Source organism: Rhincodon typus, chromosome 3, assembly GCF_021869965.1.
Source record: "Rhincodon typus isolate 14 chromosome 3, sRhiTyp1.1, whole genome shotgun sequence".
Taxonomy (NCBI): domain Eukaryota; kingdom Metazoa; phylum Chordata; class Chondrichthyes; order Orectolobiformes; family Rhincodontidae; genus Rhincodon; species Rhincodon typus.
The window spans coordinates 80863208-80888053 of NC_063334.1; the positions used below are offsets into that span (position 1 = coordinate 80863208).

The window sequence follows — 24846 nt, forward strand, 5'->3', positions numbered from 1 at the left end:
CTTATGCTCAGCAAAATGAAGGGAAGCAGATGTCAGGGCAGTCCACTTTCTCAAACAGAACTCATCATGTGTTAGGCCTATCTTGGTATGTGTAGGAAATTATCTAGATGGTTGCACTGCACACCTGAACACTGGCCCCAAACTACTCCACCATGATTTTTTTAAACAGTCGATAATAGAAGCTACTCTATCTTAGATGACAGAAGACTCAGGCTAAATGACTTCTTCCTGTTCCCAAGTTCCATACCTGCTTCAGCGAAGGTGGTGGAGCTGCACATTGAGAAGTTGGAGCTGAGCATTTTGAAACTGGAGCTGGAGATCTTTGGATAAAGTCTGCAGACAGTGACTCCATGACATCATCTTCTGAAATAGACTGGTGATAGCAATACAATGAATGTACTTATCTATCTCAATAACATTTCAAGAACATAAATACGATGGACTCATTTCGAATTGTTGAAGCACAAAAGACTGAGTGACCTACTCCTAATTCATAAGCAAGTTGACAAAAACTTCACTCTTAGCAATGGCTTTTTAAGGTCATAATTTCTAGGTTCTCATACCGTCATGTTTTCCAGCGAAAAGAATGGTAATGAAAAATAATAGGAATGGTTTGCTGACTACGTGAATTGTCTTCTTTCATTTCTGACGCTACTTATCATAGAATCCCTACAGTGTGGGAGCAGGCCCTTTGGCCCAACAAGTCCATACCAGCCCTCAGAGCACCCCACCCAGACCCATCCTAATCTACACATCCCTGAACACTACAGGGCAATTTAGCACAGCCAATCCACTGAGCCTGCACATCTTTGGATTGTAAGAGGAAACCAGAGCACCCAGGTGAAACCCACGCAGACACAGGGAGAATGTCCACACAGACAATTACCCAAGGGTGGAATTGAACCTGGGTCCCTGGCACTGTGAGGCTGCAATGCTAACCACTAGGCCACGGTGCCACCCTAATGTGTTTTTATGTTCCAAATTCCCTCATGTTTCTGCTCTGTCAAAAATTAGGAAGGATGTCTCACACAGTCACTACTTTTGGATTTTCCATAACATGGATTATACAACTGTCGGCTCCTCCTATCTCCAGAAATAGCTGGCGTATCACTGCTAATCCTGATACTGGTGTTAAGTCAAGTTCATCCTCAAACAAATGCCCACCTCTCCCTTAAATACAATAAGATCGTAAATGTCCCTAATTTATGGAATAGAATCCTGAAAAATGTTACTGCAGAAAATAAAATTCTCCTTCATGAAAAACACAATTTGATTTTTAGCTTCTCTGTTACCTTTGGTTTTGTTCCTGGTCCAGTAGATGAAGGGGCAATTTTATCTTTGTCCTGGTCCAAAGAAAATCAGATTCGTCTTAGAGCAACAGAATTATTTAAAGTTGAAACTGCTGGTAAAGCAACATTCAATTTTAATAAAATGCCTTAGCATGTTAAAAATAAATGAATCAAGGGGAAATGTACTGTATGCACATTAATACAGACTTCATTTCATCAGAAACTAAATAATCACATTATTTAATTAAAATCTAGCTGGATCAAACAGTGAAGGACACTGGTGTGTACTGACTTCAGTTTAAGAATAGCTAGTAGGTAATTTAATCTTTTGGCATTTTACTGCCAGATTCAGTGTGATCTATGATTTCAGAATCTTTTTACATAAGCTCAAAGATGCAAAAGTGCAGCTTTGCATTTAACCAGTAAAAGCTATGTCTAGGTGTTCTGGACATAAGCATATCTTGAACTTGCGACTGTAAGATCAATTACTGGTTTGGAACAAACCTTCAAATCAGGTTGTTCTTTAAATCTGTAATCAGGGGGTATAGATCCTTCAGTTTCTCCCACTCGCTCAACCTTCTTCTTAGTAACATCTGCTTCCTGGAAACGTGAGAAACAAAGTTCACAAAATATTATGATTCAATATCGATACACTGTACTTCTGTAAAATAATTCATAGGTAATTAGCTAATTGTACTTAAACCTTACTCCTTTGTGCATTAATACCAGTTGACACAGGTCACTATAAATAGATCTATACCTGTTGATTATGAGAATAGGTAGCCCTGTAGGGTGAATGCGATGGACACTTGACTAAACAGAGGTAACACTCATGCACTCAATCAATGTAACTGCAAAGTTAAATGTCCTGCTTCACAACAATACACTTATTCTTTCCCATTTCAGTCAGGTCCCTGATCTGACTTTCACATTCATTCCTCATTCCAAACTAGTTCTGAAGTCATGAAGATTCAGAGAGATGCTGTCAGTGTTCGAGAGCACTGGTGGTGGTTTAGAGATTTATGAACATTGGAAAATGTCTTGTAAGCATATGGAAAGGAATAAAGCCCTGGGGACAATACTTTACATACAGATATACTTTTGAGGCCATCTGGGAACATTGGAAAGATTATGATAAAGAATGTTGCTACTACAAATCACCTCACTTGGTTTGTTTTTACAGCTTGGGGAATTTACAGTAGGACTTCTGCAGGTTTACCAGTTTTCTTTTAATTAAGTATCTAAACCCTTCTATCTCTTGACTTCCCCCTCCTTCTTTGCACAGGCAGCACTAAGCCTGAAAAACTCACGTTACTCCAGTGAACCCTTAGCCAAGGGAGGTGATAGCCTAGTGGTATTATCGCTAGACTGTTAATCCAGAGACCCAGATAATGTCCGGGGATCCGGGTTCGAATCCCGCCACGGCAGGTGGTGGAATTTGAATTCAATAAATATCTGGAACTAAGAGACTAATGATGACCGTGAATCCATCCTCTCTTGTTGGGGGAAAAACCCATCTGGTTCATTAATGCCCTTTAGGGAAGGAAACTACCATCCTTACCTGGTGTGGCCTACATGTGACTCACAGCAATGTGGTTGACTTGTAACTGCCCTCTGGGCAATTAGGGATGGGCAACAAACGCTGCCCTCATCCCATGAATGAATTTAAAAAAAAAACAGCCAGCACTCTTGAGCAGATTCAATGAAATGCTAATAACTGGTATATTTTCAATTCGACAACTACATTGCTATTGGAAACATGTCTTCTCAACGTCAATTTCACACCAGGTTAAGCTTAGTATCCATGTCCAGTAAAACAAAAAGGACCTCAAACTGAACTTTGGGACAGGACATCCTCAAAGTCACCCCATGCCTTCTCCTTCAAACCCCTCCCAAAACTCAACTTTTCAAACAAGGATTTGATCACTTTCCCAAATTACTCATCCATTGTCTTTGTTTCATTATACACGTATGAAGTGTTTCGCACAATTCTAATATGCTCAAGTCAGTTTATGAATATGAGTTAATATTAAGACATTCAGGGCAATTGTAGAAGCATCTCTGGAGAACAGGCAGTCTTTTAATATGTTACAGGAAGTATTAACTTTACCATGGCACAGTGATAGCAATAGACTGGGGATAGCGTTGTGTTATCAACAGCCTGTGTAGAATTTATATTAGACTCAAGAAATTAACCAACATATGAGGCAGTAAATTAAACCTTTTTACGCTCAAACACATCAGGAGATAAATTTATGTGCACCTTCACTTCGGGGCCAGTGTATCTGGGAGCAGAATTGTCTGGTGCTTCTGTTGGCAATGTTTCTGCCAAGAGGTCAAATGGATCTTCACCCTTTAAAGACAAAAAGTACTATTATACATTTACTAACAGTGATCAAATGAAACATATTCCGACAGTGGAGAAATATTTACTGAAAAGAGAACTCAAGTAACTGCTGCTTACGTGTAATGTGTAATTTCCAAATACAAGATCATTTTAGCTTTCATATTTAAACAGCCAGCCGGATGAACAGAATTGTTCAGGGGACAACTAGCAGTTCTTAAACAGGTCAACAATAAAAATCCTTTTTTAAAAAGGTGCTCTTTGTTCTGTAATTTGTCACATTTTACTTTATTAACAATGTTGAACATTGGAATGATGGTCATGTTCTGGAATCCAGCCATATTATGAGGAGGACTATGCTTTCAATTTTGAAGCACTCTGAAAGGTGAGTGTAATTGATCATTGATTAACTGAATGCATTTAGCCAGTGCAAAAGTCTCAACCTCTCAAGGTTACAATCTAATAACAATCCTTTTATTTCAAATTTGTCCACTTCCATATTTGTCCCTGAAATACCCAAGGTCTGCAACATTCTTAGCAATGGGCTTTCTGCCAGGACAATCTCTTGACAGTGTGTCTGAAGGCAGGAACAGCTCATAAAAATAGTCTTTTGCTGCCTTCCTGGCTGCCTGTGACAGTCTCCCCTTTTACATGAGGTAGTGGAAGGATTGGATAGCCTATCTATCCTTGTGACCATTTACAGACTACTTAACTCCCTCAACCTTCCTCCACTATTATTTTGTTCACTGTAGGGGATTCTACTGAAAGCAGGTAGCCCAGCAACTCTTCTGGGTGGAATGGTGTCAGGCATTGGGGATGGATGGACTCCTTTGCTATCCCCTGCACCAACCAGAGAAATGCAATCTCTTCCCTCAAGGTCTTATCCCATGGCTCCTGTAAAACACAGCCTTCTGTCACAAATAGAAACTCAAACAGAAACCTTGAGGAAGTGGGAAAATGATTACAATCCTGGAAGAGCTGACTGTGATAAACACAGGCAGAAGGGCCATGTGGAGCAGTTGCAAAGGGTCTCTCGTTGCACAGGAACATCTAGATTGCAATCCCAGGCCCAATACTCATCATCATTTAATTCATGGTGAGCCCAAAAATGTAAGTACTTCATTAAACTCCATTGCGGGGTCCCATCCTCATGACATGATTTAGGCATGCAGCTGGATAACCCAATCTTTTCAGCATGCCAGGGGACAAATATTTCAGTTACTTACCGTAAACAGGTGCATGAAGTCTTAGAATAGAGTCCCTACAGTGTGGAAACAGGCCCTCTGGCCCAACAAGTCCACACCAACCCTCAGAGCATCCCACCCAGATCCATTCCCCTATAACCCACCTAAGCTACACATCCCTGAACACTATGGGCAATTTAGCGTGGCCAATCCACCTAATCTGCACATCTTTGGACTGTGGGAAGAAACCAGAGCACCTGGAGGAAACCCACGCAGACACAGGGAGAATGTGCAAACTCCACACAGACAGTTGCCCAAAGCTGTGAGGCAGCAGTGCTAACCACTGAGCCACCGTGCTGCCCTTCTTGTAGAGATGCTAGTAACTGTCTGTCTCATGCAAACCTGGTGTGTCGTCTTGCAGGTTCCTCACAGCTCACTCAGTGCAGGAGGGCAAAGTTCACCAAGATTTCAGCAGTCATGATGCAAGCAATCAACGCATCAGTGCCAAGTGAATTGGTGAGATTCTTTGAGTTAATACATTGCTTTTGGATAATTTCTCCCAGAGGTGGTACAAGAACAAGAGTAGCAAAAGGGTGTGATCTAGAGGACACTGGAGTAGTTCACATAACAGAGGGAGAAGTCATTGCTGGTAATGCGCAGTATAAATACGAAGAAACATAATTTTTGGAAAAACAATATCTTACAAGTGACATGAAAGACACACTGTTGTTCGCTGTGGCATAGAATGCACAAAAATCACAACAGATGTGCAACAAGTAAACCCTCAAATTTCTTCAGTTTGTAAGGAGCTGATGAGATCTCATGCCAAAAAAAAGGCAGAGGAATTTGTGTTATGCCAGAAACCACCCGAAAATAGGCATCCTGAAGGCAATGAGCTCCAAAATCAAAGACTTGCTGGAAATTGGGATATGTGTGAATTGTAGCTAGTTGCAGATGTAAGGCGGCTATCCTGACACAGCTCACAGGTCTCAAGAAAATTACACAGTCTCAACATCAAACTAACCCATAAAGTCACTCCAGGAGTTTGGGCACCATAAGAGAATTAAGCCCATTTCAGCAGAAATCCCAGTTCTCTTGTAGTCAAGTGGAGCACTCCACCCAGTAAAGTTAAATTTAATCCATTTAAATTTAAATTGAAGTTATCCACCCCATTGGCAATCTCCAATGGTTCCTTAAAGGAATTTTGGCTCCCTTCAGACCTGGAAAAATACAATGGAGTCTACATTGTTCGAGGTGCATTCTGCTTATGCACTCTTTGGAACGGGAGTCCAAAATTTGTATGGAGTGCCCGATTAGTATTGTTAAGGCATCAAACCATCAGTTTCAGAAGAACATCCTGGATATATAGAAATTACCAGTTTTCACTCTGACAGTTGTTGCAGTGTTTTATATTTACAAAAATTATTTTTTTCTCCCCAAAGGGTTTTGACTCTTATTCTGTAATTGAGACTGAAACCCACAAACATGTTTCGATCATAAACAGAAATTTCGACATATCCCATTTTCTTCCTCTGTCATTTACCTTAGTATCACCTTGACTTGCAGACACGGAGGCAGCTGTTGAAGCTTTCAGAGGTACCTGCGCAAAACAAAAATACAACTGTTATTTCAATTTCACTTATTTCTATTCAGATTTTGATCATTTCATTTCAATCTCCAGTTTTGAAAGACTTCAAACATGATATTACACCAATTGCAAACATAAACAAAAGCAAATAAATCAGATTTCAGAAGCAAAATCCTTAAGATGTCTTTTAAATTCAAGATAATGTCCTAACTGCTCAGATTGTGCAAAGCAAAATGACAGAAATAAGCATGTTACTATTAGTGCATTGGTTGTGCAACTTTCTGCAATGAATTATCTGTGCTACTTGCATGAATGAAGATAAGGCCATTTCTTATTAACGTTTAGCCTCAAATGCCTCATAGGAGAGAATGGGGCTGAGGTGAGCCGATAGAATTGTATAAGTCGGTAAGAGAGTTAAAAACAACAGTCATTTGAAAACATAGGTTGTAAAAACATAAAGAGCTGATGACTTTCTACAGCACAAAGGCAACATCTACCCTTTATGTTCCCTGATTGGTCTTGTGGTTAACTATGACCAAATCAGAATACAAATCCAGAAACAGGGAATGGTCCTAAGAATATCCAGCCTACTCCAGCTGCAGTCTCTAACAGTCTAAGATTGTTACCGTACCTCCTTTGGCACAAATGGTGGAGCTGCCGAGTGAGAGGTTGCAGCTGAGCATTTTGAAATCACAGCTTGGGAGCTAAGGCCAAAGTCTGCTGACAAAGTATCCAGGGCGTCAACTTCTGAGGTACACTGTGATAGCAATGTAATAAATGCAGTTAATTTAGCTCATCAAGTGTACAAATACAAATAATCCTCAACTTGTAGCACAAATTAATCGATGGCCATTAATCACAGAATTTTTCCTTCTGGTTTTTTGAGGTTCTGAGATATTATGTTACCCAGTGGAAAGAGCAAGGTGAACATGATCAATCCCACATTTGAACATACAAGAGAGTGCGCATCATAATTTCTCATTTCTGACCTTTCGCAGGATTCATAGATCATAGAATCCCTACAGTGTGGAAACAGACCCTTCAGCCCAACAAGTCCACACCGACCCTCAGAGCATCCCACCCAGACCCATCCCCCTAATCTACAAATCCCTGAACATTACGGGGCAATTTAGCATGACTAATCCACATAGCCTACACATCTTTGGACTGTGGGAGGAAACTGGAGCACCCAGAGGAAAACCACACAGACATGGGGAGAACATGCAAACTCCACACAGACAGTCGCCCGAGGGTGGAATCAAACCCAGGTCCCTGGCACTGTGAGGTAGCAGTGCTAACCACTCAGCCACCATGCTGCCCTTTTGTTTATGTTTATTCATTTAGGCTTGCACCTTATGTTTCTACAAAATCTCACTGCAGATGGTGAAAATTACAATTAGAAGCAGTGAGAACATGCAAATATATAATAAAATTAATACAGCACCTTAGCATCTCTGTAAAAGATGAAATAATGCCACCTTGTCCAAGTAAAACTATAGTTAATCACTAAATTTACAAGATCTGGAATCTGGCACTTGTAAAAGAAAAACAATAACGACACTAATATTTAAAAATACCTTTATTCTGATAGTCAAAGAAAGATGAATGAAGCGTTCTAATGGTAAGAGTCACAGGGAAATGAATTAATGGTGAGCCAAATTTGATTTTCTCATGTTGATTTTTTTCATGTTCCAAGTACATTCACATTCTTTTTATTCTTTCACATAACATTGTGAAGAATGACGCAACACTCATCATTTTTGTTTTTGTAAACATGACGGCCCTCCAATAACTAGAGTATCATTGCTGAGCCTAAGTAAAGTAGTATCCTGCATAAAAACATTAAGCGCTATCTTTATCTTACCAGCTAAATAATTATTACTACCCAATGGAATAGTGACTTGAATAGTTTTAATGTAGAGAACCTAATGCTCTTACAAGAACAAAAAATGGAACTTTACTTTTTCTGTTTCCCTTGGTTTTCCTCCTGGACCAGTGGAGGAAGAGGGCCCTTTACCTTTATCCTGTTAGAAGAAACAAGGTTATAACATAGTAGGTTAACGAATGGAGAATACTGGTGTGCATTACTATTAATTTTAATTTATCTGCAATTTTTATTTTGTCATTCCCTGTTCAATTACTTGTGGTGCATGATATAAGAATCATTTCTACTGTTGTAAATGCATATAAGTGGTCATGAAACATTGACCTTGATTTTCTGATGGCCAGATAATCATTTCAGAAGCACAGATGGAAGATGCGCATGGGGACAATAAGATACAAGAGCAGAATTAGGCCTGTTGGCCCACAGAATCTGCTGCACCATTCTACCATGATTGGTATATTTCTCATCTCAATTCTCCTGCCTTGTCCCCAAACCCTTGATCCCTTTACAAATCAAGGACCTATCTGTCTCTGTCTCTGTCTTAAAGACACTCAATGACTTGGCATCCTCCAAAATGCCCATTGCAGCAAACCTCAAAAGAATTGTCCAGGAAATTGAAGATTGCACTGGATGACTCTCCTGCATTTGGAACCCTCTGAAGGTATCCATGTAAATTGGAGAATCTAGAGGGTTCCACTACACCCCAAGACTTGACCACCCTGGCACCCTTGGCAATCTGCATGGGATTGCTACATTTTAGAAAATCCAATGAACTATATTTGTGATCTCTGCAATTTCTATTCACTTTATATCACTGCAGAAATTTTTATCAAACTTCTGTACATGGACATTATTTTGAAAATGCAAGGTGATTGAAATAATCATTGGCCTGATTCAAATTATGTGTTGAACTGAACCTTATGATCTGGTTGTTCTTTGAATCTGTAATCAGGGGGTATAGATTCTTCAGTTTCTCCTACTCGTTCAGCCTTCTTCTTCTTAGCATCCGATTCCTGAAAATATAAGAATTAAATCCTAAGGTTTAACTTCAACGTAAAATGCTTTATAGAATCAGAGTCCCCAGAGTGTGGAAACAGGCCATTTGGCCCAACAAATCCACATGGCCCCTCTGAAGAGTATCCCACCCAGACCCATTCCCCTACCCTTGATATTCCACGGCTAACCCAACTAACCAAAATATCCCTGGGCACTATGGGCAATTTAGCATGGCCAATCAACCTATCCTACACATCTTTGGACTGTGGGAGGAAACTGGAGCACCCGGAGGAAACCCACACAGGCACAGGTAGAATATGCAAACTTCACACAGACAGTCACCTGAGGCTGGAATTGAACCCATGTCCTTGGTGCTAAGAGGCAGCAGTGCTAACCACTGAGCCACTGTGCTGCCCCAAACATAGATGGCAGGATCACTTCAGTAAAGTGATTGACTTGAGTTGGTTGAATTAAAATCAGATTTAGGAAACTTGTTTAAAAACTCCCTGTTAAAAACATGCACAGACTTTGGCAGCAATGGTGATGAACAGGGACTTATATTCAGTGTTTGACCTAGAATCAGCAGAGTAAGAAGAATTTGCAATTTTAAAAAATATCTGTGGAATCTGTCATTGGTTTTATGAACGTTTAGAAAGGACTTTTAAGAATTTGGATTAATTGTAAAGGAATCAGTCGTAACTTTCTTGAATAATAAGAAACATTGATCTGAGAGACCTGGAAGCATTACCAGTAGGAAGGAAGTAAACATTATGAAAGCCCTGTGGCCAGACACAAAGGAGACCCACAGCAGAGGGAAAGGAGACAATGCATACTTGTAATGTGCTGCGTGTAATAGAGTTAAACAAACAGAAAGCCAAAGATATGGTTAGAGCAGGAATCATGAATTGAAGCAGCAGCAGTTCCAGTGAAGACTATTTAATAGTATTTATGGAAGGGGTTGATCAAGAACATTCCTTTTTAGTATGCTGACATTCTATGAGTTGCTCAGATGGAACACAGCTACCAATGAACATAATTCGATTCTAAATCAATTGAGTGGGAAAGCAAGACTTTCTACATGAGGAGGACAAGTTAGGCCACGCTTTTATTGAGAATATGGATTTTTATGATAACGTAAAACTTATGTTTGTTGCATGGAATATTTAAAGCAAAATTGTCGGTTTACTTGAAGTAACATTGGCTGATAATTCATGATTCTGATTTGTGTTCAAGAGTTAATTGTTGTCGATAATTTCTTCAGTTGAGTGCTTTTTCAGTAAATTTGGTAAATTTTGGTTGATTAAAACGATGAATACAGAAAGCAACGCCTGGTCATTTACCTCAGTCACAAGAAGCTGTCTTAAGTATTGGAACATTTAAAGATTGTTTGCAGTCCATGCCTGAATTTCTAATATGTTCTACCCAAAATCTGAGGCTTCACAGCTGTCATTCATACCAAGAATTTCATTAGCACAAGGAGGATTGCAAAGGCAAGATATTTATCAATATTATTTATTACTCTGTGAAATATTACATTTACTAAAGCCATTCCGAAAGGAAACACTTTTTATCATGAAGTTTATTGTTGAAATGACGATTCTTGACATACAAATGTTACACAGTCTTGTCTAACATAGAACTTCTCCGAGTTCTCTGCACTGCTGATCACTCCCCAGATGGTTACTCCAATAGGACTTTTATTCGAGAAGAGATTACACAACCACCAAGGCAGTGCCTTCTTTAAAACAAAATGCCAAGTAAATATTAAAAGCCAACATCACCAATGGTGATGTAGTCTTGTCACTTAATTGTCACAAAGTAACATGGGTCAGAATTTTAAGTGCCATCACCCCTCAGGAAGTAGATGTCCATTGCTTATCCACCGCACTGAGATTTACCAGTACTTACGTGGTTGTGGGCAGCCTGCCCTACCCTTCAACCAATTGACAATCAGTATGAATGGCCATGTCACATGCCAGTGGTGCCAAGTAAACACTGGTGGCCTGGTTTTGGGCTCAGTATGCTGAGTTCCGCTCAGTTAGCTGCCTGATGACTAAAATCTATTCCTGCCTTCCAGCACTGGCAGAGATGACACTGATATTTCAACCAATTGGTGGGGTCACTGCCTCTGTGAAACATTCTACCCACAGAATCATAATGGCACAAGAGGAGACTATGTGGCCCCGTTATTTCATGCTGGCCCTTTGTAGAGCAGTTTAATCTGTTCCATTCCCCCATTTTATACCTGAAGCACTGTGAGTTTATTTCCCTCAACTACTCATCAATTTTCTGCTGAAATCATTCATCCTCTCTGCTTCCATACTCAAACATTTGGCAGATTCCAAATTTTCCATGACAGAAAATCCATTGACAAGTTCAAAATGGCGAATTTCGTAGAATAGAAAGTGAGGATCATTTGAATACTCTTGGAAGAACGGGGAGCATCAATTCACTATTTACTTACTTGCACATAGGAAACTCCTATGACTGCATCATTGTATGAAATCTTATATCAATCTGAACAAACAGGAAGACTTTCTGTTTACCATCTTATTTAGACAATACACATCAAAAGACACAGCATAGCTAAAACAAAGGGGAAAAATACAGAATTGTGGGATTGAAGCAAAGGTTTGGGATTAATTAGTGTGCTCCCCTAACATGCAGATAAAGACTAAAACAAAAGCCAGGTATGGTGTACTGAAAGGAAAGTTATTTAAAGATGAAAAGTATCAGGAGGAACAAATTTCATTTGTACCTTCACCTCAGGACCAGTGTATTTTGGACTTGAATTGTCCGGTGCTTGTGATGGAAGTGTTCCCGCCAGCAGGTCAAATGGGTCTTCATCCTTTAAAAATAAAAAGGCATGTTCTCACTTTTTGGTCACTTTATTTAAAATCCAGACAGCTGAATTATTTCAAGCAGGGCTTACACCACTGTGTGGTTAAAATGCAGATCTCACCACCCCAAGTTATAGTTCAGGACACTAATACTGATGCGTTTCAGGGTTTACTAGAAAATCCTGTAAGCTGGACAAGTAATCCAGAGGCAAAAACAAAAATTGCTGGAAAAACTCAGAAGGTCTGGCAACATCTGTGGAGCGAAATCAGAGTTAACGTTTCAGGTCAGTTCTGAGAAAGGGTCACTTGATCTGAAATGTTGATACTGACTTCTCTCTACTGATGTTGCCAGACCTGCTGAGCTTTTCCAGCAACTTCTGTTTTTGTTTCTACATTACAGCATCCGCAGTTCTTTTGGTTTTTATTAAGTAATCCAGAGGTCTGGACAAGTGATCCCCATGGAGATCCAAATACAGTGACAGAATACAGTGACCGAATTCATTGACCCCACTGGTGGTTTGCAGGAAGAGAGATTGGTAAAATTCCCTGCCTCTCCTGTCAGTCTTTCACTTAACCCCGATTTATCTGCAATTTTATAAGATCTGGGCGATGACCATCTCACCTGCCTGCATCGCAATTGAGGTCCTTAACTTATTAAGTGCGTAACTACTGGCCACCTAAGGGGGCTTTCTGCCTAGCCTGAATGTTGAGACTGTCAAGGAGCAGTTCAGCACTGAGCGTGAATGACTGTGATGAGTTTGGGTTGTCAACAAACTAGTTGCACCTCCCATCAGCAGTAACTTTACACCGTTATCAGCAGACAGCAGATAGCAATTGATATCAGATCAATTGTTAATTTTAAGCACGAGATTGATAGGTTTTGGTTAACTAAGGGTATCCTGAGATATGGGGCAAAGGCAGTTACATAAAATAAGGCTGTAGAGCAGTGATCTTATTTAATGATAGAATAGGCTTGAGGGTCTTTTGTGGTGCACTGCTGGTTTACCTGCCTCTGGAGCAGAAACTTAATTCAAGGCGAGCACCTGCTTTCAAGGTGTGCTATAACATGTCCAAAGGAATTGATCCAAAAAAAAAATTCATAGTTGGCTTGAGCAGCTAAATAACCAACTCTTGTTTCGATATCTCTTTAGGAAGGCAAGGAGAGAACAGTGGAACTTTTTGTCAATTCATTGGAATTGGACAGTGGACGGTGCTCAACATCCGCTCTGGAAAAGTGGGGGACTGACAAAAATTTCTTAATTTCCATCTTATTCTGCACTCCTGAATGAACTGTCAGTTTTATTGGAGCAACGAAGCCTGCATTGACAGTTTCCATGTCATCAGCAGTGAAAAATTCATGCTATATATTTTCCAGGGCCCTCTATCTAAATATGTCTGGGCTTGGAGGGCATTGGAAGAGGGAAAGCTGTGCGGAGGTACTACAAATAAATGAATGGCAGGGTCCTCCATTATATGTGAATTATATGTAAAAAGATAAGATTTTGTCCAAAGATCAGGGTATCCATTTACACATTAAAAACTGAATAAGGACCTTGAGTACAAATTAAGAATTTAATCCACTGGCCTGTGTCTGCTGCAAATGTAATTCTTTACATTTCACTCTTATTTTGTCACTTACCTTGGTGCCAGTCTGACTCGCAGAAACTGGGGCAGCTGTCGAAGCTTTCAAAGGTGCCTTTCAAGAAAGAAATTAAAATTTCAATGATGGTTTTAATTTAACTTAATTATGTTTGATGCATACCAATTATCCTGGTTGTTTTCTACCATCACTTTAATACGACAATACATGTGATTTTACATCATTTATAACCATAAATCATGAGATCCAGCGCACAAACAGGAAACATTAAGAACTTTGTTAAATGGAAAAGACAGTAAATTGCTTTACTCTGAAGGGAAAGGGTTTCTTGCACTCTGCAGTGATCTGTAAACCAGTATGGCTTACAGTTCAGTTTTGTCTGTATTTACCCTCTATTCAGGTTGAATGGGCAGTATTGATTATTCTACAAGTCCATTGTGACAAAGATTTGTGTTCAGTACATAATACAACTTACAAAGACAGAATAGCTTTCAAATCTCATTATATTGAACACTTGCAATTGGGAGATACCTTGGGCCTGAACAGCTGGAGGTTCCATTCTCCAAATATGGGCCAAAGACAGTGGACATAAAGGTGAAGGCACTGTGCTCCAAAGCTCCCAGCCCACTGATTAGGTTGGCAGCATTGAGAACGCAACCACCATCCTTTATTGGGCAGCCAATGAGAATAGCATCAAGTAGAATGCCCACCTCTGTCCAGTAGAGCTGAGGACTCCTGCCAGACTGTGATTATTTGCCGTCTGATATGCAACTTCTGGTGATTTACTAACAGTGCTGGTTATATGAATGTAGGTGGAGATTGTTCACAATTCATTTTTGGACTCAGATATCGGAAGACAATATGGTTGCAAAGGAGCTGAGGGATTATGTAAAATAAAAGCCAGAAAGTGCTGGAAAAACACTGCACAAAACACACAGGTGCAGCTTTTAGGCTTGTAGGCCAACCAGTAACTTAATTCTGGTGACAGTGGGATTCAGGTAAACCAGCCCTATCCCAATTAAATGCATTTCCTCCCTCCGAGAAAGCCACCCAGGAGAACAGAGGACCTTTTTTTTGAAAAAGAGAAACATAATGGACTTGAAATGTTCACTCCGTTTCTCTCAGCTGTTCACCAACCTGCTGAAACTAATCAGTACTTTCTGTTTATATTTTTCTTACTGCATCTACAGTATTTATACCTTTATTTGAGGGAATGTGTGTTCTGGTTGGAGGGTATCAATCTGAAAAAGGACAAATTAACAAAATACACTTTGCCGATTGTACAAAACCAAAAACCTCAGCTTCATAATTAAATGACTGAGGTTGGCATTTAGTGACTTTGGATACATTAGAGCTTTGTGTAACACCAATCACCAACTACCGATATCAGCAACCAACTGAATTCCAAAACCACCATCACCAGGAAGCACCCCTGCAGAATTCCCAGCCTCCAACTGCAGTCTCAGATTGATGCCATACCTCCTTTGGCACAGATGGTAGAGCTGCCGAGTGAGACGTTGGAGCGAAGCATTTTGAAATTGGAGCTGGAGAGCTGTGGACAAAATCTGCTGACAGTGACTCCAGGACATCATCATCTGTCATTTTCTGCAATGACAATACAACAAATGCAGTTCAAACACCTCAAAAGGTATTAATAAATACAGGGGCAAAGGCCTCATTCCCTTGATACTGAAACACAAACTAAGAAACGTTGATATAACTCCATTATTTTCCCTTCTTGCTCTTTAGGTTCTTATATGTCAGTTTTACCCATAAGACAGATGGAGAGGTAATATCTGTCAATTCAAAATCTGGAACATGCAAGGGAAAATGGTGGATAATGTCTCTCAGTTCCAATTTTCTGCAAGCTTCAGTTATGCTCACAATTTATGTTTCCTTGAAACAACACCAGTGACACTGGAAAACAAAGAGGAGCAATGCGCAAACATGTATAAATCATGAATGGAACTGGATACTTGCATTGCCACTGAGCAAAAAGCCCAGGAGAGCAGCATGCTCTGGGTAACTGAATCAGAATGGATAATAGTCAGGACCAGTGGCAGAGAGACAGTGGTGTAGTGATAATGTCACTGGGCTAGTAATCTAGAGGCCCATGTTAATGTTCTGGGAACATGGGTTCAAATTAAATCAATCACTGGAATGTTGGAGGGTGAGGGGTGACCTCATGGAGGTTTATAAAATCTTGAGGGGCATAGATAGATGAATTGCAGGGATCTTTTGAATTCAAAATAGGGGGCATATTTTTTAAGGTGAGAGGAGAAAACTTTAAAAAGGATGAGGGGGAATTTTTTTTACACAGCGAATGGTTCATGTGTTGAATGAATTCCCAGAGGAAGTGGTGGATGTGGGTACAGTTACAATGTTGAAAAGACATTTGGTTAAGTTCATGTTAGGCAAGTGGCACTAGTTTAGTTAGGAACACAGTTGGTGTGGACTGGTTGGACCAAAGGGTCTATTTCTGTGCTGTATGACTCTATGACTCAATCAGCCTACTCAAAGGCAAATAGCAGCAGGAAAACAATTGCCAGCAATGTCCATATTACATGAAAGAATAAGGATAAAAATCTCTTTCAAAATAATTATATAATGTGTTCTGATGTTAGCGAGTAGATATCTCAATATGTAAGTGGCTGAGTGAGTGAATGGTAGGTGTGTAAGTGCATGTGTTGGATAGCTGTGTCAGAGGTAATCGAGTGTTAGGGCAGTAGTCAGGTCTGAATGAGGAAACAGTCAGCATTAGCCAGGGTATAAACAGGTAGGTGGTTAGCTTGTGTTGAGGGGGGACTATGATGTCAGAAGTCAGGTTACGTCAAACCAGTGGGTCTAGATGGGATAGTGTATGGGTGTTCGGGAGGATATTTGGGATTGGCAGTGGCTGATTGAGGGGTAATGAGGGATTATTTGGAAAGTCCAGGGAGTCGGTGGTCTGACTTAGGGGTATCTGCGTAGTAGTTGAGGGGGATAGTTGGATGGTATGGGGAGGGGGACTAGTCAGATAGTCAGGAGGGTGATGTAAGAGTCAGATCACTAGAATCACTAGAATGGTCTAATATTTCCAGGGTAATTCTGCAGCTAAGTCACATAGATCTGCCCCGATCATTCTCCAAGGAACAGAGGAATTGTCTATTGGAAATTGAATCTTTCCGCGTAATTTCCACAAGGAACTATATGTCAGGACCTCCACCAGGTTGCAGCTCCCAACATACTTCGTCCATATTTTCTTTTGTACATTTAGACTTATCAGATGCCAAATTCTTTACAAAGAATCCAGTTTAACCAGTAAGTCTACAAGATCTAGAAATGTGAACTTGCAAAATCTATTAACTTTTTTAAATTTCCATTTTCTTTCCACTTGGACAGTTGGCAAAATGCAAGGAAAATGCCCTGAAATGGGGGAGTGCCAAATGGAATGAATTTCAATGAGCCATATTTTTTATTCTCAGTTTGAAGATTCCTTATGTTACAAGTACATTTATCTGTCGCTCATCCTCCTCCCCAAAACCAGTTTATCCTCCAATCTTGGATAAACTGGGATATCAGCTTGGAGGGAAGAAAGTAAGATTATGTACCAAATACCTTTTACCTAAGATGGCGCAGTAAGCGGGGGCTTGGAAGCTTTTCATGTACTCATGTGAGTATATGTGACAATAAACCTAATTTAATATCACTGCTGGCTCTAAGCCTGGTATGGAGTAAAGTGGTATCCTCTAAAAGGCCCCTATCACTGCCTGTGTTACAATTAGGGACAAGTGATATCAACGCAGAACAGCGCCGAGGAGTTTTACTGCAGAGAACCGAGAAGAAAACTCTCAACTTTACCTTCTCTGTTTCTTTGGGTTTTGCTCCTGGACCAGAAGATGACAAAGCCACTTTACCTTTATCCTGTTTCAAGAAACAAGCCTCATCAGATACTTCTTTCGGTATCAGAAGTACTTAGATTTAACAGCAGCCAGTGAAGTAGTCTTATAAACGTATTAACTTAGTTCAGCATTTCAGACTGCATTGATCCATGATGCCAGTCAATCAATCAAATAATTCAAATTGCAAAAGCATTAAGTTGCAAGAATGATAAAAAATATCCAAATTGATTTTCAAATTCAGTCATCAGACATTGCTGGTGGCAAAAAAGAGATAGCAAGAAGTGCAGATGCTGGAGTCAGAGCTAACACAGTGTGGAGCTGGAGGAACACAGCAGGCTAGGCAGCATCAGAGAGGCAGGAAAATCGATGTTTCAGGTCGGGATCCTTCTTCGGAACAGGGTTTTGCTGGTAGTAAAACTTATCGCTCAAAAAGTAAAGATACAATCCAGAGAGACTGCAAAGTTTGTGAGAAAGTCAGCTGGAAAAGCAAAGTGGCAGTGGGAACTGAAATAGGTTCAAAAGCCCTACAGGGGATCACAAAACTGGGTGAATGCTGAAGTCCAGCCAGCAGAAGCAGAAAGAGTCATGTCAGAACCCAAAGGAGTTAAAAGCTCCACAGTTAGATAGAAAGCCATAAAGAACGAACGAACGAACGAACGAGCCAGGGAAGGTGACAAATATCACAGGGTGGAGTCACAGATCTCGTTAACAGATACCTTAATGGTAAACTTCAATGGAGAACAGAGGTCTTTTCAGACAGGCCAGGAAAACATGAAGGTGAAGTCTTATGTAGTGGAAGAGCCATAGGTTAGTACAGCAGAAGCTAAACACCCACTTGAAGGCAGTAGGAGAACATGCTAGGGCAAAATTTATTCCAAAACTGAAGGAAGCACACTTCACAATGGTCACCAAGGGTATACCAGTGAGGTTGAAACATAGTTACCCACAAGTTACAGAGAAACTTTCAGACTGCAACCATCTTAGGGTCTCTTTATCTGACCTTGATAAGCCACTTTAAACTTGGAAGCCACTAAGAAAACCAGTCTGTCAGTGCTTGCTGTAAACTGTGATATTTAATTGGTAAGACAGGGGCCTTTTATAAGTGAACCAGCTACTCTGTGCCACTTGAAAACCGATGGATGCATCGAAGAAGGGCAACTAAGAGGCAGCACTCTGACCAGCACAAGAATTAGAAGAATTATTTCTGTAATCCTTGTCAACCAGAACCACTGAACTGTTTTCTCAGTTTTTATTTCCTCTCTGTCTCGATTTGTTTGTGTAAAGGGGAGTTTGTAAGGTGATTAGAGTTTTAATTTGTAGAGATATATGCTGATGATTCATAATTGTTTATCTGTAACTCATTCAAAAAAGTCATATATATATATATATAAAAAAAAGTAGTTTTTTTTTACACAAACCTGGTCTGTGCTTTCTATTAACCTGGGTCTATAAGACAGGTAAATTGGGAATCTTTGTATATTTTTTAATATCTTTGACTTTTTGTGATGACTCCAGGAATAGCAGGGTTTGATTTCCAGTGCATTACCCCAGTGAGTAGTAACAGAACTGAAATACTTTCCAGCTGCAAATGACTCAAGATACCAATTAGACAACCATGGTCTCCGGTTAACACTCACAGGCTCGAGAACACCTGAAGGACTGTAAACGCTATATTCCTTTTATCTTCCACTCATACTGGTCTCTCTCTTTTTAACTTTGTTTCCGAGTGTATGTCTGCTTGAGGTTGCATCTGTGTCATTTTTCTTTGGATTAGCAGGTAATAAATTGTTTTTTTTCAATCAAAAGGTTGTAATTGGCTCCCTACTGATACAATAGATCACTACATTTTTATTACACAGAGGTTTAGCCTTGTGCTAGAAAAGAACTTTAAACATCTGTTGTGGCAAACTGAACACACTGAAAAGAGGGAGCTGTATACTCTGTCCCCACCTGGTTGGAACAATATAGATTGAAAATACAAAGTTAATTGAAACAATTTTTGACTTGGCTGAAATTGGCAGACAGGCCAAACCTTAGGATCAGGTTGTTCTTTAAATCTGTAATCAGGCGGTATAGATCCTTCAGTCTCTCCCACTCGCTCAGCTTTCTTCTTAGTAACATCTGCTTCCTGGAAATATGAGAAATAAAATTACTCAGCTGTGATGTTCATATAAACTATAACGATTCAATATCCACTCATAACACAGAATGATGACCTTAGTTTAATGAGTTCAGTGAAGAATATCCTTTGGGGAAGGAGATCGCTATCTTTACCTGGTCTAGTCTACACGTGACTTCAGACCCAGCACCTTGTCTGATTAACTGCCCTCTGCAATAGCCAAGCAAGTCATTCAGTTCATGGGCCATTATGGATGGGCAACAAACGCTGGGCTTTCCAGCAACACCCACATTTTGAGAAAGAATAAATCAATTAGGATACTCAAGGCTCTGCAAAAGCAGCTTGTGAAAGAATAGAGCTGTTCATAGTGATATGCTCTTGAAATCTCTCCCCAGGTCCTACTGCCTCCCTAATTCTGTTTCCTTCTTTAAAACACTGCACAAAATATCTTGCTTTTTTTTTTAAAATGCTGTTGGACACCTGTCCTGATGCCTCCTTATATGGCTTGCTTTCAAACCGTGCGTGAAAAAAAATTGTGAGATGCCTTGTGATGCTGTCCTCCATTGCTGTGCCATATAAATGCAAGTTGTTGTTGTGGCACTGGCAAATAGGCATCACCAACAGTGGCTAATTCCATATAAACTAATGTGTATGAATTTCACAAATCAAGTGGATCCACGTGTAATGCAATCACAGGAATATAATAAAAGATAAAAATCAGGAGATAAATTCCATTTGTACCTTCACTTCAGGACCAGTGTATTTTGGACCTGAATCATCTGGTGCTTGTGTTGGAAGTGTTCCTGCCAGCAGGTCAAACGGATCTTCACCCTTTTAAAAAAAATACACTTTTTCAATTTGTGACAAAGCACAAGGGAAACATAATATTAGAGTTGTGAAAAATGTTACTGGAAAATAAACCCAAGAAACTAGGGCTCACACTTAACCGACAATTTCCTGACTTCCTTGTCCTTAAGGAGAGGTGTGACAGGGGGAGCTGCATTTTCTCCTCCCCTTGGTTTGGTGTGAAAGTGAGGGAGTGTGTAAAATCCAATATGGATGGTCTTGCTACCACCTTCCTCAATGATCCCTGACCTGTCTTCCACTTAACAGGGGGTGATTGAGCCACAAGCAACCTGTCCGCCCTGTGGCCATCTTTTTGCAGCAAATGGCAATTTGAAAGTGGGAACCTGCTTTGGAGATCTCTGCCCCTCCCGTACAATGTCACTCTCCTCCCACTTTTAACCTCTGTCATCCCACACATCCCTCATCCACTGAGCTAGGGTTTGTCTGGCAGGCTCTCAATACTTACGGAGCACAGTCTACCATCCATAGCCTTCTCTTCTTTGGATTCCAGCTGCAGTCCAAGAATGGCCACTGCTCACACTGATGCTGCAGGAATTAATGAGTTGCCAGCAAAACAACTGGCCATTGGCTCACTAAGGTGGATCCTTCTATTCAGATGGAAACAGAGATTCTCGACCTGAGCTAATTAACACCCACTGGGAATAAAACCGAGGTGAGGTAGCTGGGTTTGTCATGAGTGGGTTCACAGATGTTTTCTTAGTCCGAGATGACAGATGGAAAATGGCACGATGTGAAATCCCCCATTTCCCTTCATTTCCACAGACCAGCATTCCTAGTAAAATCTTCCAGGCTGTCTGTTTGAAGTGCCAAATTCTGCCTTTATTGGTCACTGCATTGAGTATAGGAGTTGGGATGTCATGTTGCAGTTGTACAGGACATTGGTTAGGCCACTTTTAGAATACTGTGTTCAATTCTGGTCTCCCTGCTATAGGAAAGATGTTGTTAAACTTGACATGATGCAGTAAAGATTTACAAGGATGTTGCTGGGACTGGAGGTTTTGAGTTATAGGGAGAGGCTGAATAGGCTGGGGCTTTTTTCCCTGGAGTTTCGGAAGCTCAAGGGTGACCTTACAGAGGTTTATAAAATTATGAGGGGCATGGATAGACTGAATAGCCAAGGTCTTGTTGAGGTTGGTTGGCTCAAGCTGGTTTGTTGCCAACCAACCTCAACACCCACAACTCGAGCTACAGATCTACTCCAAAACCTTAGAGCCAAGGTCTTTTTCCCAGGGTAGGGGAGTCCAAAACTAGAGGGCATAGGTTTAAGGTGAGAGGGGAAAGATTTAAAAGGGACCTAAGGAGCAGGTTTTTCATCTAGGAGGGTGGTTTGTGTATTGCCAGAGGAAGTGATGGAGGCTGGTACAATTAAAAAGCATATGGAAGGGTACATGAAAAGGAAGGGTTTAAGAAGGAAATGAGCCAAATGCTGGCAAGTGGAACTAGATTAATTTAGGATATCTGGTCAGCATAGACAAGTTAGACTGCAGGGTGTGTTTCTGTGCTGTACAACTCTATGCCTCTAACACCCCTCCCAGCCCCACCACACTCACTCCTGCTGCATATAAAATAGTTATGGAGTGTATGAGACATTTCAAATTTGCTATATTTACCATTTTCCTTCAGGACGAGGAAGTCAGGTAATTGTAAATTAAGTGTGCAAAGTGGGATAATCATGGCTTTAGTTTTTACAATCACTGGTTGGTATGATTGAAGTTTGCTTTCCGAATTAGTCTGCTGGTACATGTGGGAGAGCAAGGCGTAGATGAAGATCGAAAGGCTGTGACAATGTTTGGAATGAAAGACTGGGAGCATTGTACAGTGTCAGATCTGCTAGACTGTGATGGAGTTACCTTATGAAAGAAATTTGGGAACATGACAACTGCAATTAGGCTATTAGTGTTAAGAACTGCTCTGTGATGACAGCAGAAAGGTCTTTGATGAGTGCAATGCAAAGATTTCCAAAATGGATCCATTTGTGCCATTCCTCTGCTGATACTGTTTGCTACAAGTAATTTCATATTTTAATCCTTTTTCACTTACCTTCACATCCCTTCTATCCGCAGAAACTGTGGCAGCTGTGGAAGCTTTCAGAGGTGCCTTTGTCAGAAAAAGAACATAATAATGACATTTCTCCACTTTTGTTGTTTCCATTTAATAACTTCGGATTTACAGAATCATTTGCATCACCTTTATTAAAATCTTAAATGCAATGTGCAGAGTCACATGAGGCATTCCAATCTGCCAAGTATTGGACATTGCTGTGAGAAAACATTCCTGGTTGATGAAGCAGATAGAATCTCCAAATATGTGCAAATGCATTTTTCACATGGTGTTATTACCCACATGATTGGGAATATAGGGGCCTGACCGATGACAGAAGTCCCAACAGCAGTGGGGGGAGTGAGTGCGTTTCATTCAGCCGCGATACTATGATGCAACACAAGAAAATTCTCTATTCTGTCATTTTCGAACCAGAAGGTGGAAATAAGAGAGTCTGGTTCTTATACTGCAGTTTTCTTAACAACAGGATGGCCAAAAATGCTCCACAGCCAATAAAGAATGTTGAAGTGCAATCTTTTTTGTAATCTAGGAGACCTAATTTACACCCAATTTGTTCAAACAATCATCGATGCGACAATGCCTTTTTTGATGTTGGTTAAGGGATGAATATTGGCCAATGATCTGTTCTTCAAAATAATGCTGTGGAATCTTTGTATCCATCTCAGAGGCAGATGTGTATTTATTAGCAACTCAACCAAAAGGTGGTACCCCAGACAGAGCACCACTCCCTCAGTTGTGCATTGAAGTATCAGTCTCAGCGTTTTTTGAGTTTGGGTCCTTAAGAGGGACTTGAAACTGCAACCTTCTGATTCAGAGGTGAGAAGTCTACCAACTGACAGCCAGTTAACAAGCTCAGTGTAATTGCTGTAATTGTATTCTGCAGTTAGAGGAAAGGTTTCAGTATTGTCATTTGCTCCCTTTTGTTCATCTTGCTCTGACGAGCTACACGAATTTAAGTGGAGGCTATTCCCAGGTAATTTTTGCCCTCAGAGATTTCTGAGAAGAGAAAATGGTATGAAAGAGAGACCAGGAGCAAAGCCTGTCCAGATGAGAAGAAAAAAATGAAAACAATTTATTTTGTTGCAATGATTACTTTTTTTTGTGTGGCATAAAGTCAAAGGAAATAAAAGTTGTGAAAGGTATAAAATGGACTTTCAATTCCTTACTATCTGTTTTGCACTTTCACATGAAGACAAAACCTACTCCTTTTGTTTCCAAATTGGCCCATTGACCATTCTTATTAAAGTCATGGGATGGATTTCACAGATCCACAGAGGGAGGGGGCTTGTAAAATTAGTGGGTAGTGTTCTCACCCATCCCTAATCTGTCCCTATATTTTATTTGATGGAGAATGTGTAAGGCAGTCCACACACTCCAAGGCATATTGAGTGGTCACATAACTAATGATCAACATAAGGCCTTTGTTCTGCCTCTGCCACTGTTTTTTTAACCTGCAATGGAGAAGGGCAGAGGCATGATGAGTAACCTAACGGCTTTCAGAACACACGTTATGATCAGGCAAGAATGCTGAGTACTTCCTTTAGGGGATCTCCTATGCCCATTCGGCACACCAGCGCCAAGTCAAAACTCTTGTTAAACTACAAACACTATGGCCTCTAGCATACAGGCCCCACTCCCTTATACCCACTACTAGGGTTTCTTAGCCAGGCCTGCCTAAAGTACTTGGCATACCTCTGAGTCTGGGTTTAATGACTCCTCTTAGTTATACACTGGCACTAATCTCAGTAGCAACAATCACTCAGTCCTGGTGCTGCTGGGGTTACAAAACTACCAGCCAATCAGGTTGACTTACAGCTCTCTATGGTAGGGGTTCTTCCAGAATTGGGAAGAGGTCCCACTCTGAAACTATTAAGACTGTTCCCTGTGTACTAAAGTGGTTGGATTCAGACTTGGTGGGCTCACAACAAATTTGACACTGTGGCCCTAGAAGATCAAATAGGTCAAATGGTTAAAGAGCTTGACTTTATCTAGCTTACAGGAGGAGAAGCTGTTAAAGGTGTGGATAGCTTAGTGGGAGGGATTCCAGACTTTAAGATTTATGCACCTGACAGGATAGCCATTGATGGTGGATGTGCAGGAGGGCCACATTGGAGAATTGTAAAGATCTTGGAATGTTGAAGGTCTGGAAGAAGTGGGAGAGATAGAGAGGGTGAAGCCACAGAGATTTGAAA

General features: G+C 40.5%; 2 protein-coding genes across 8 annotated transcripts in view; one reads left to right on the plus strand and one right to left on the minus strand.

Moving 5' to 3' along the window:
* The window catches only part of LOC109933509 (endoplasmic reticulum aminopeptidase 1), a 263565-nt gene that overhangs the window by 98667 nt on the left and 140052 nt on the right, over positions 1–24846 (plus strand). The window lies entirely within an intron of this gene.
* Positions 1–24846, minus strand: part of cast (calpastatin) — a 242450-nt gene that overhangs the window by 16464 nt on the left and 201140 nt on the right. For all 6 annotated transcript variants that reach the window (XM_048595061.1, XM_048595063.1, XM_048595062.1 and 3 more), the window contains 15 exons: positions 22634–22690; positions 20468–20557; positions 19640–19735; positions 17567–17629; positions 15206–15331; positions 13766–13822; positions 12045–12134; positions 9208–9303; positions 8367–8429; positions 7037–7162; positions 6361–6417; positions 3553–3642; positions 1794–1889; positions 1293–1343; positions 248–373 (listed from right to left, as the gene is read on the minus strand). In XM_048595061.1, the coding sequence (XP_048451018.1) occupies positions 248–373; positions 1293–1343; positions 1794–1889; positions 3553–3642; positions 6361–6417; positions 7037–7162; positions 8367–8429; positions 9208–9303; positions 12045–12134; positions 13766–13822; positions 15206–15331; positions 17567–17629; positions 19640–19735; positions 20468–20557; positions 22634–22690 (1284 nt within the window). The remainder of the gene's footprint in view (positions 1–247; positions 374–1292; positions 1344–1793; positions 1890–3552; positions 3643–6360; positions 6418–7036; positions 7163–8366; positions 8430–9207; positions 9304–12044; positions 12135–13765; positions 13823–15205; positions 15332–17566; positions 17630–19639; positions 19736–20467; positions 20558–22633; positions 22691–24846) is intronic.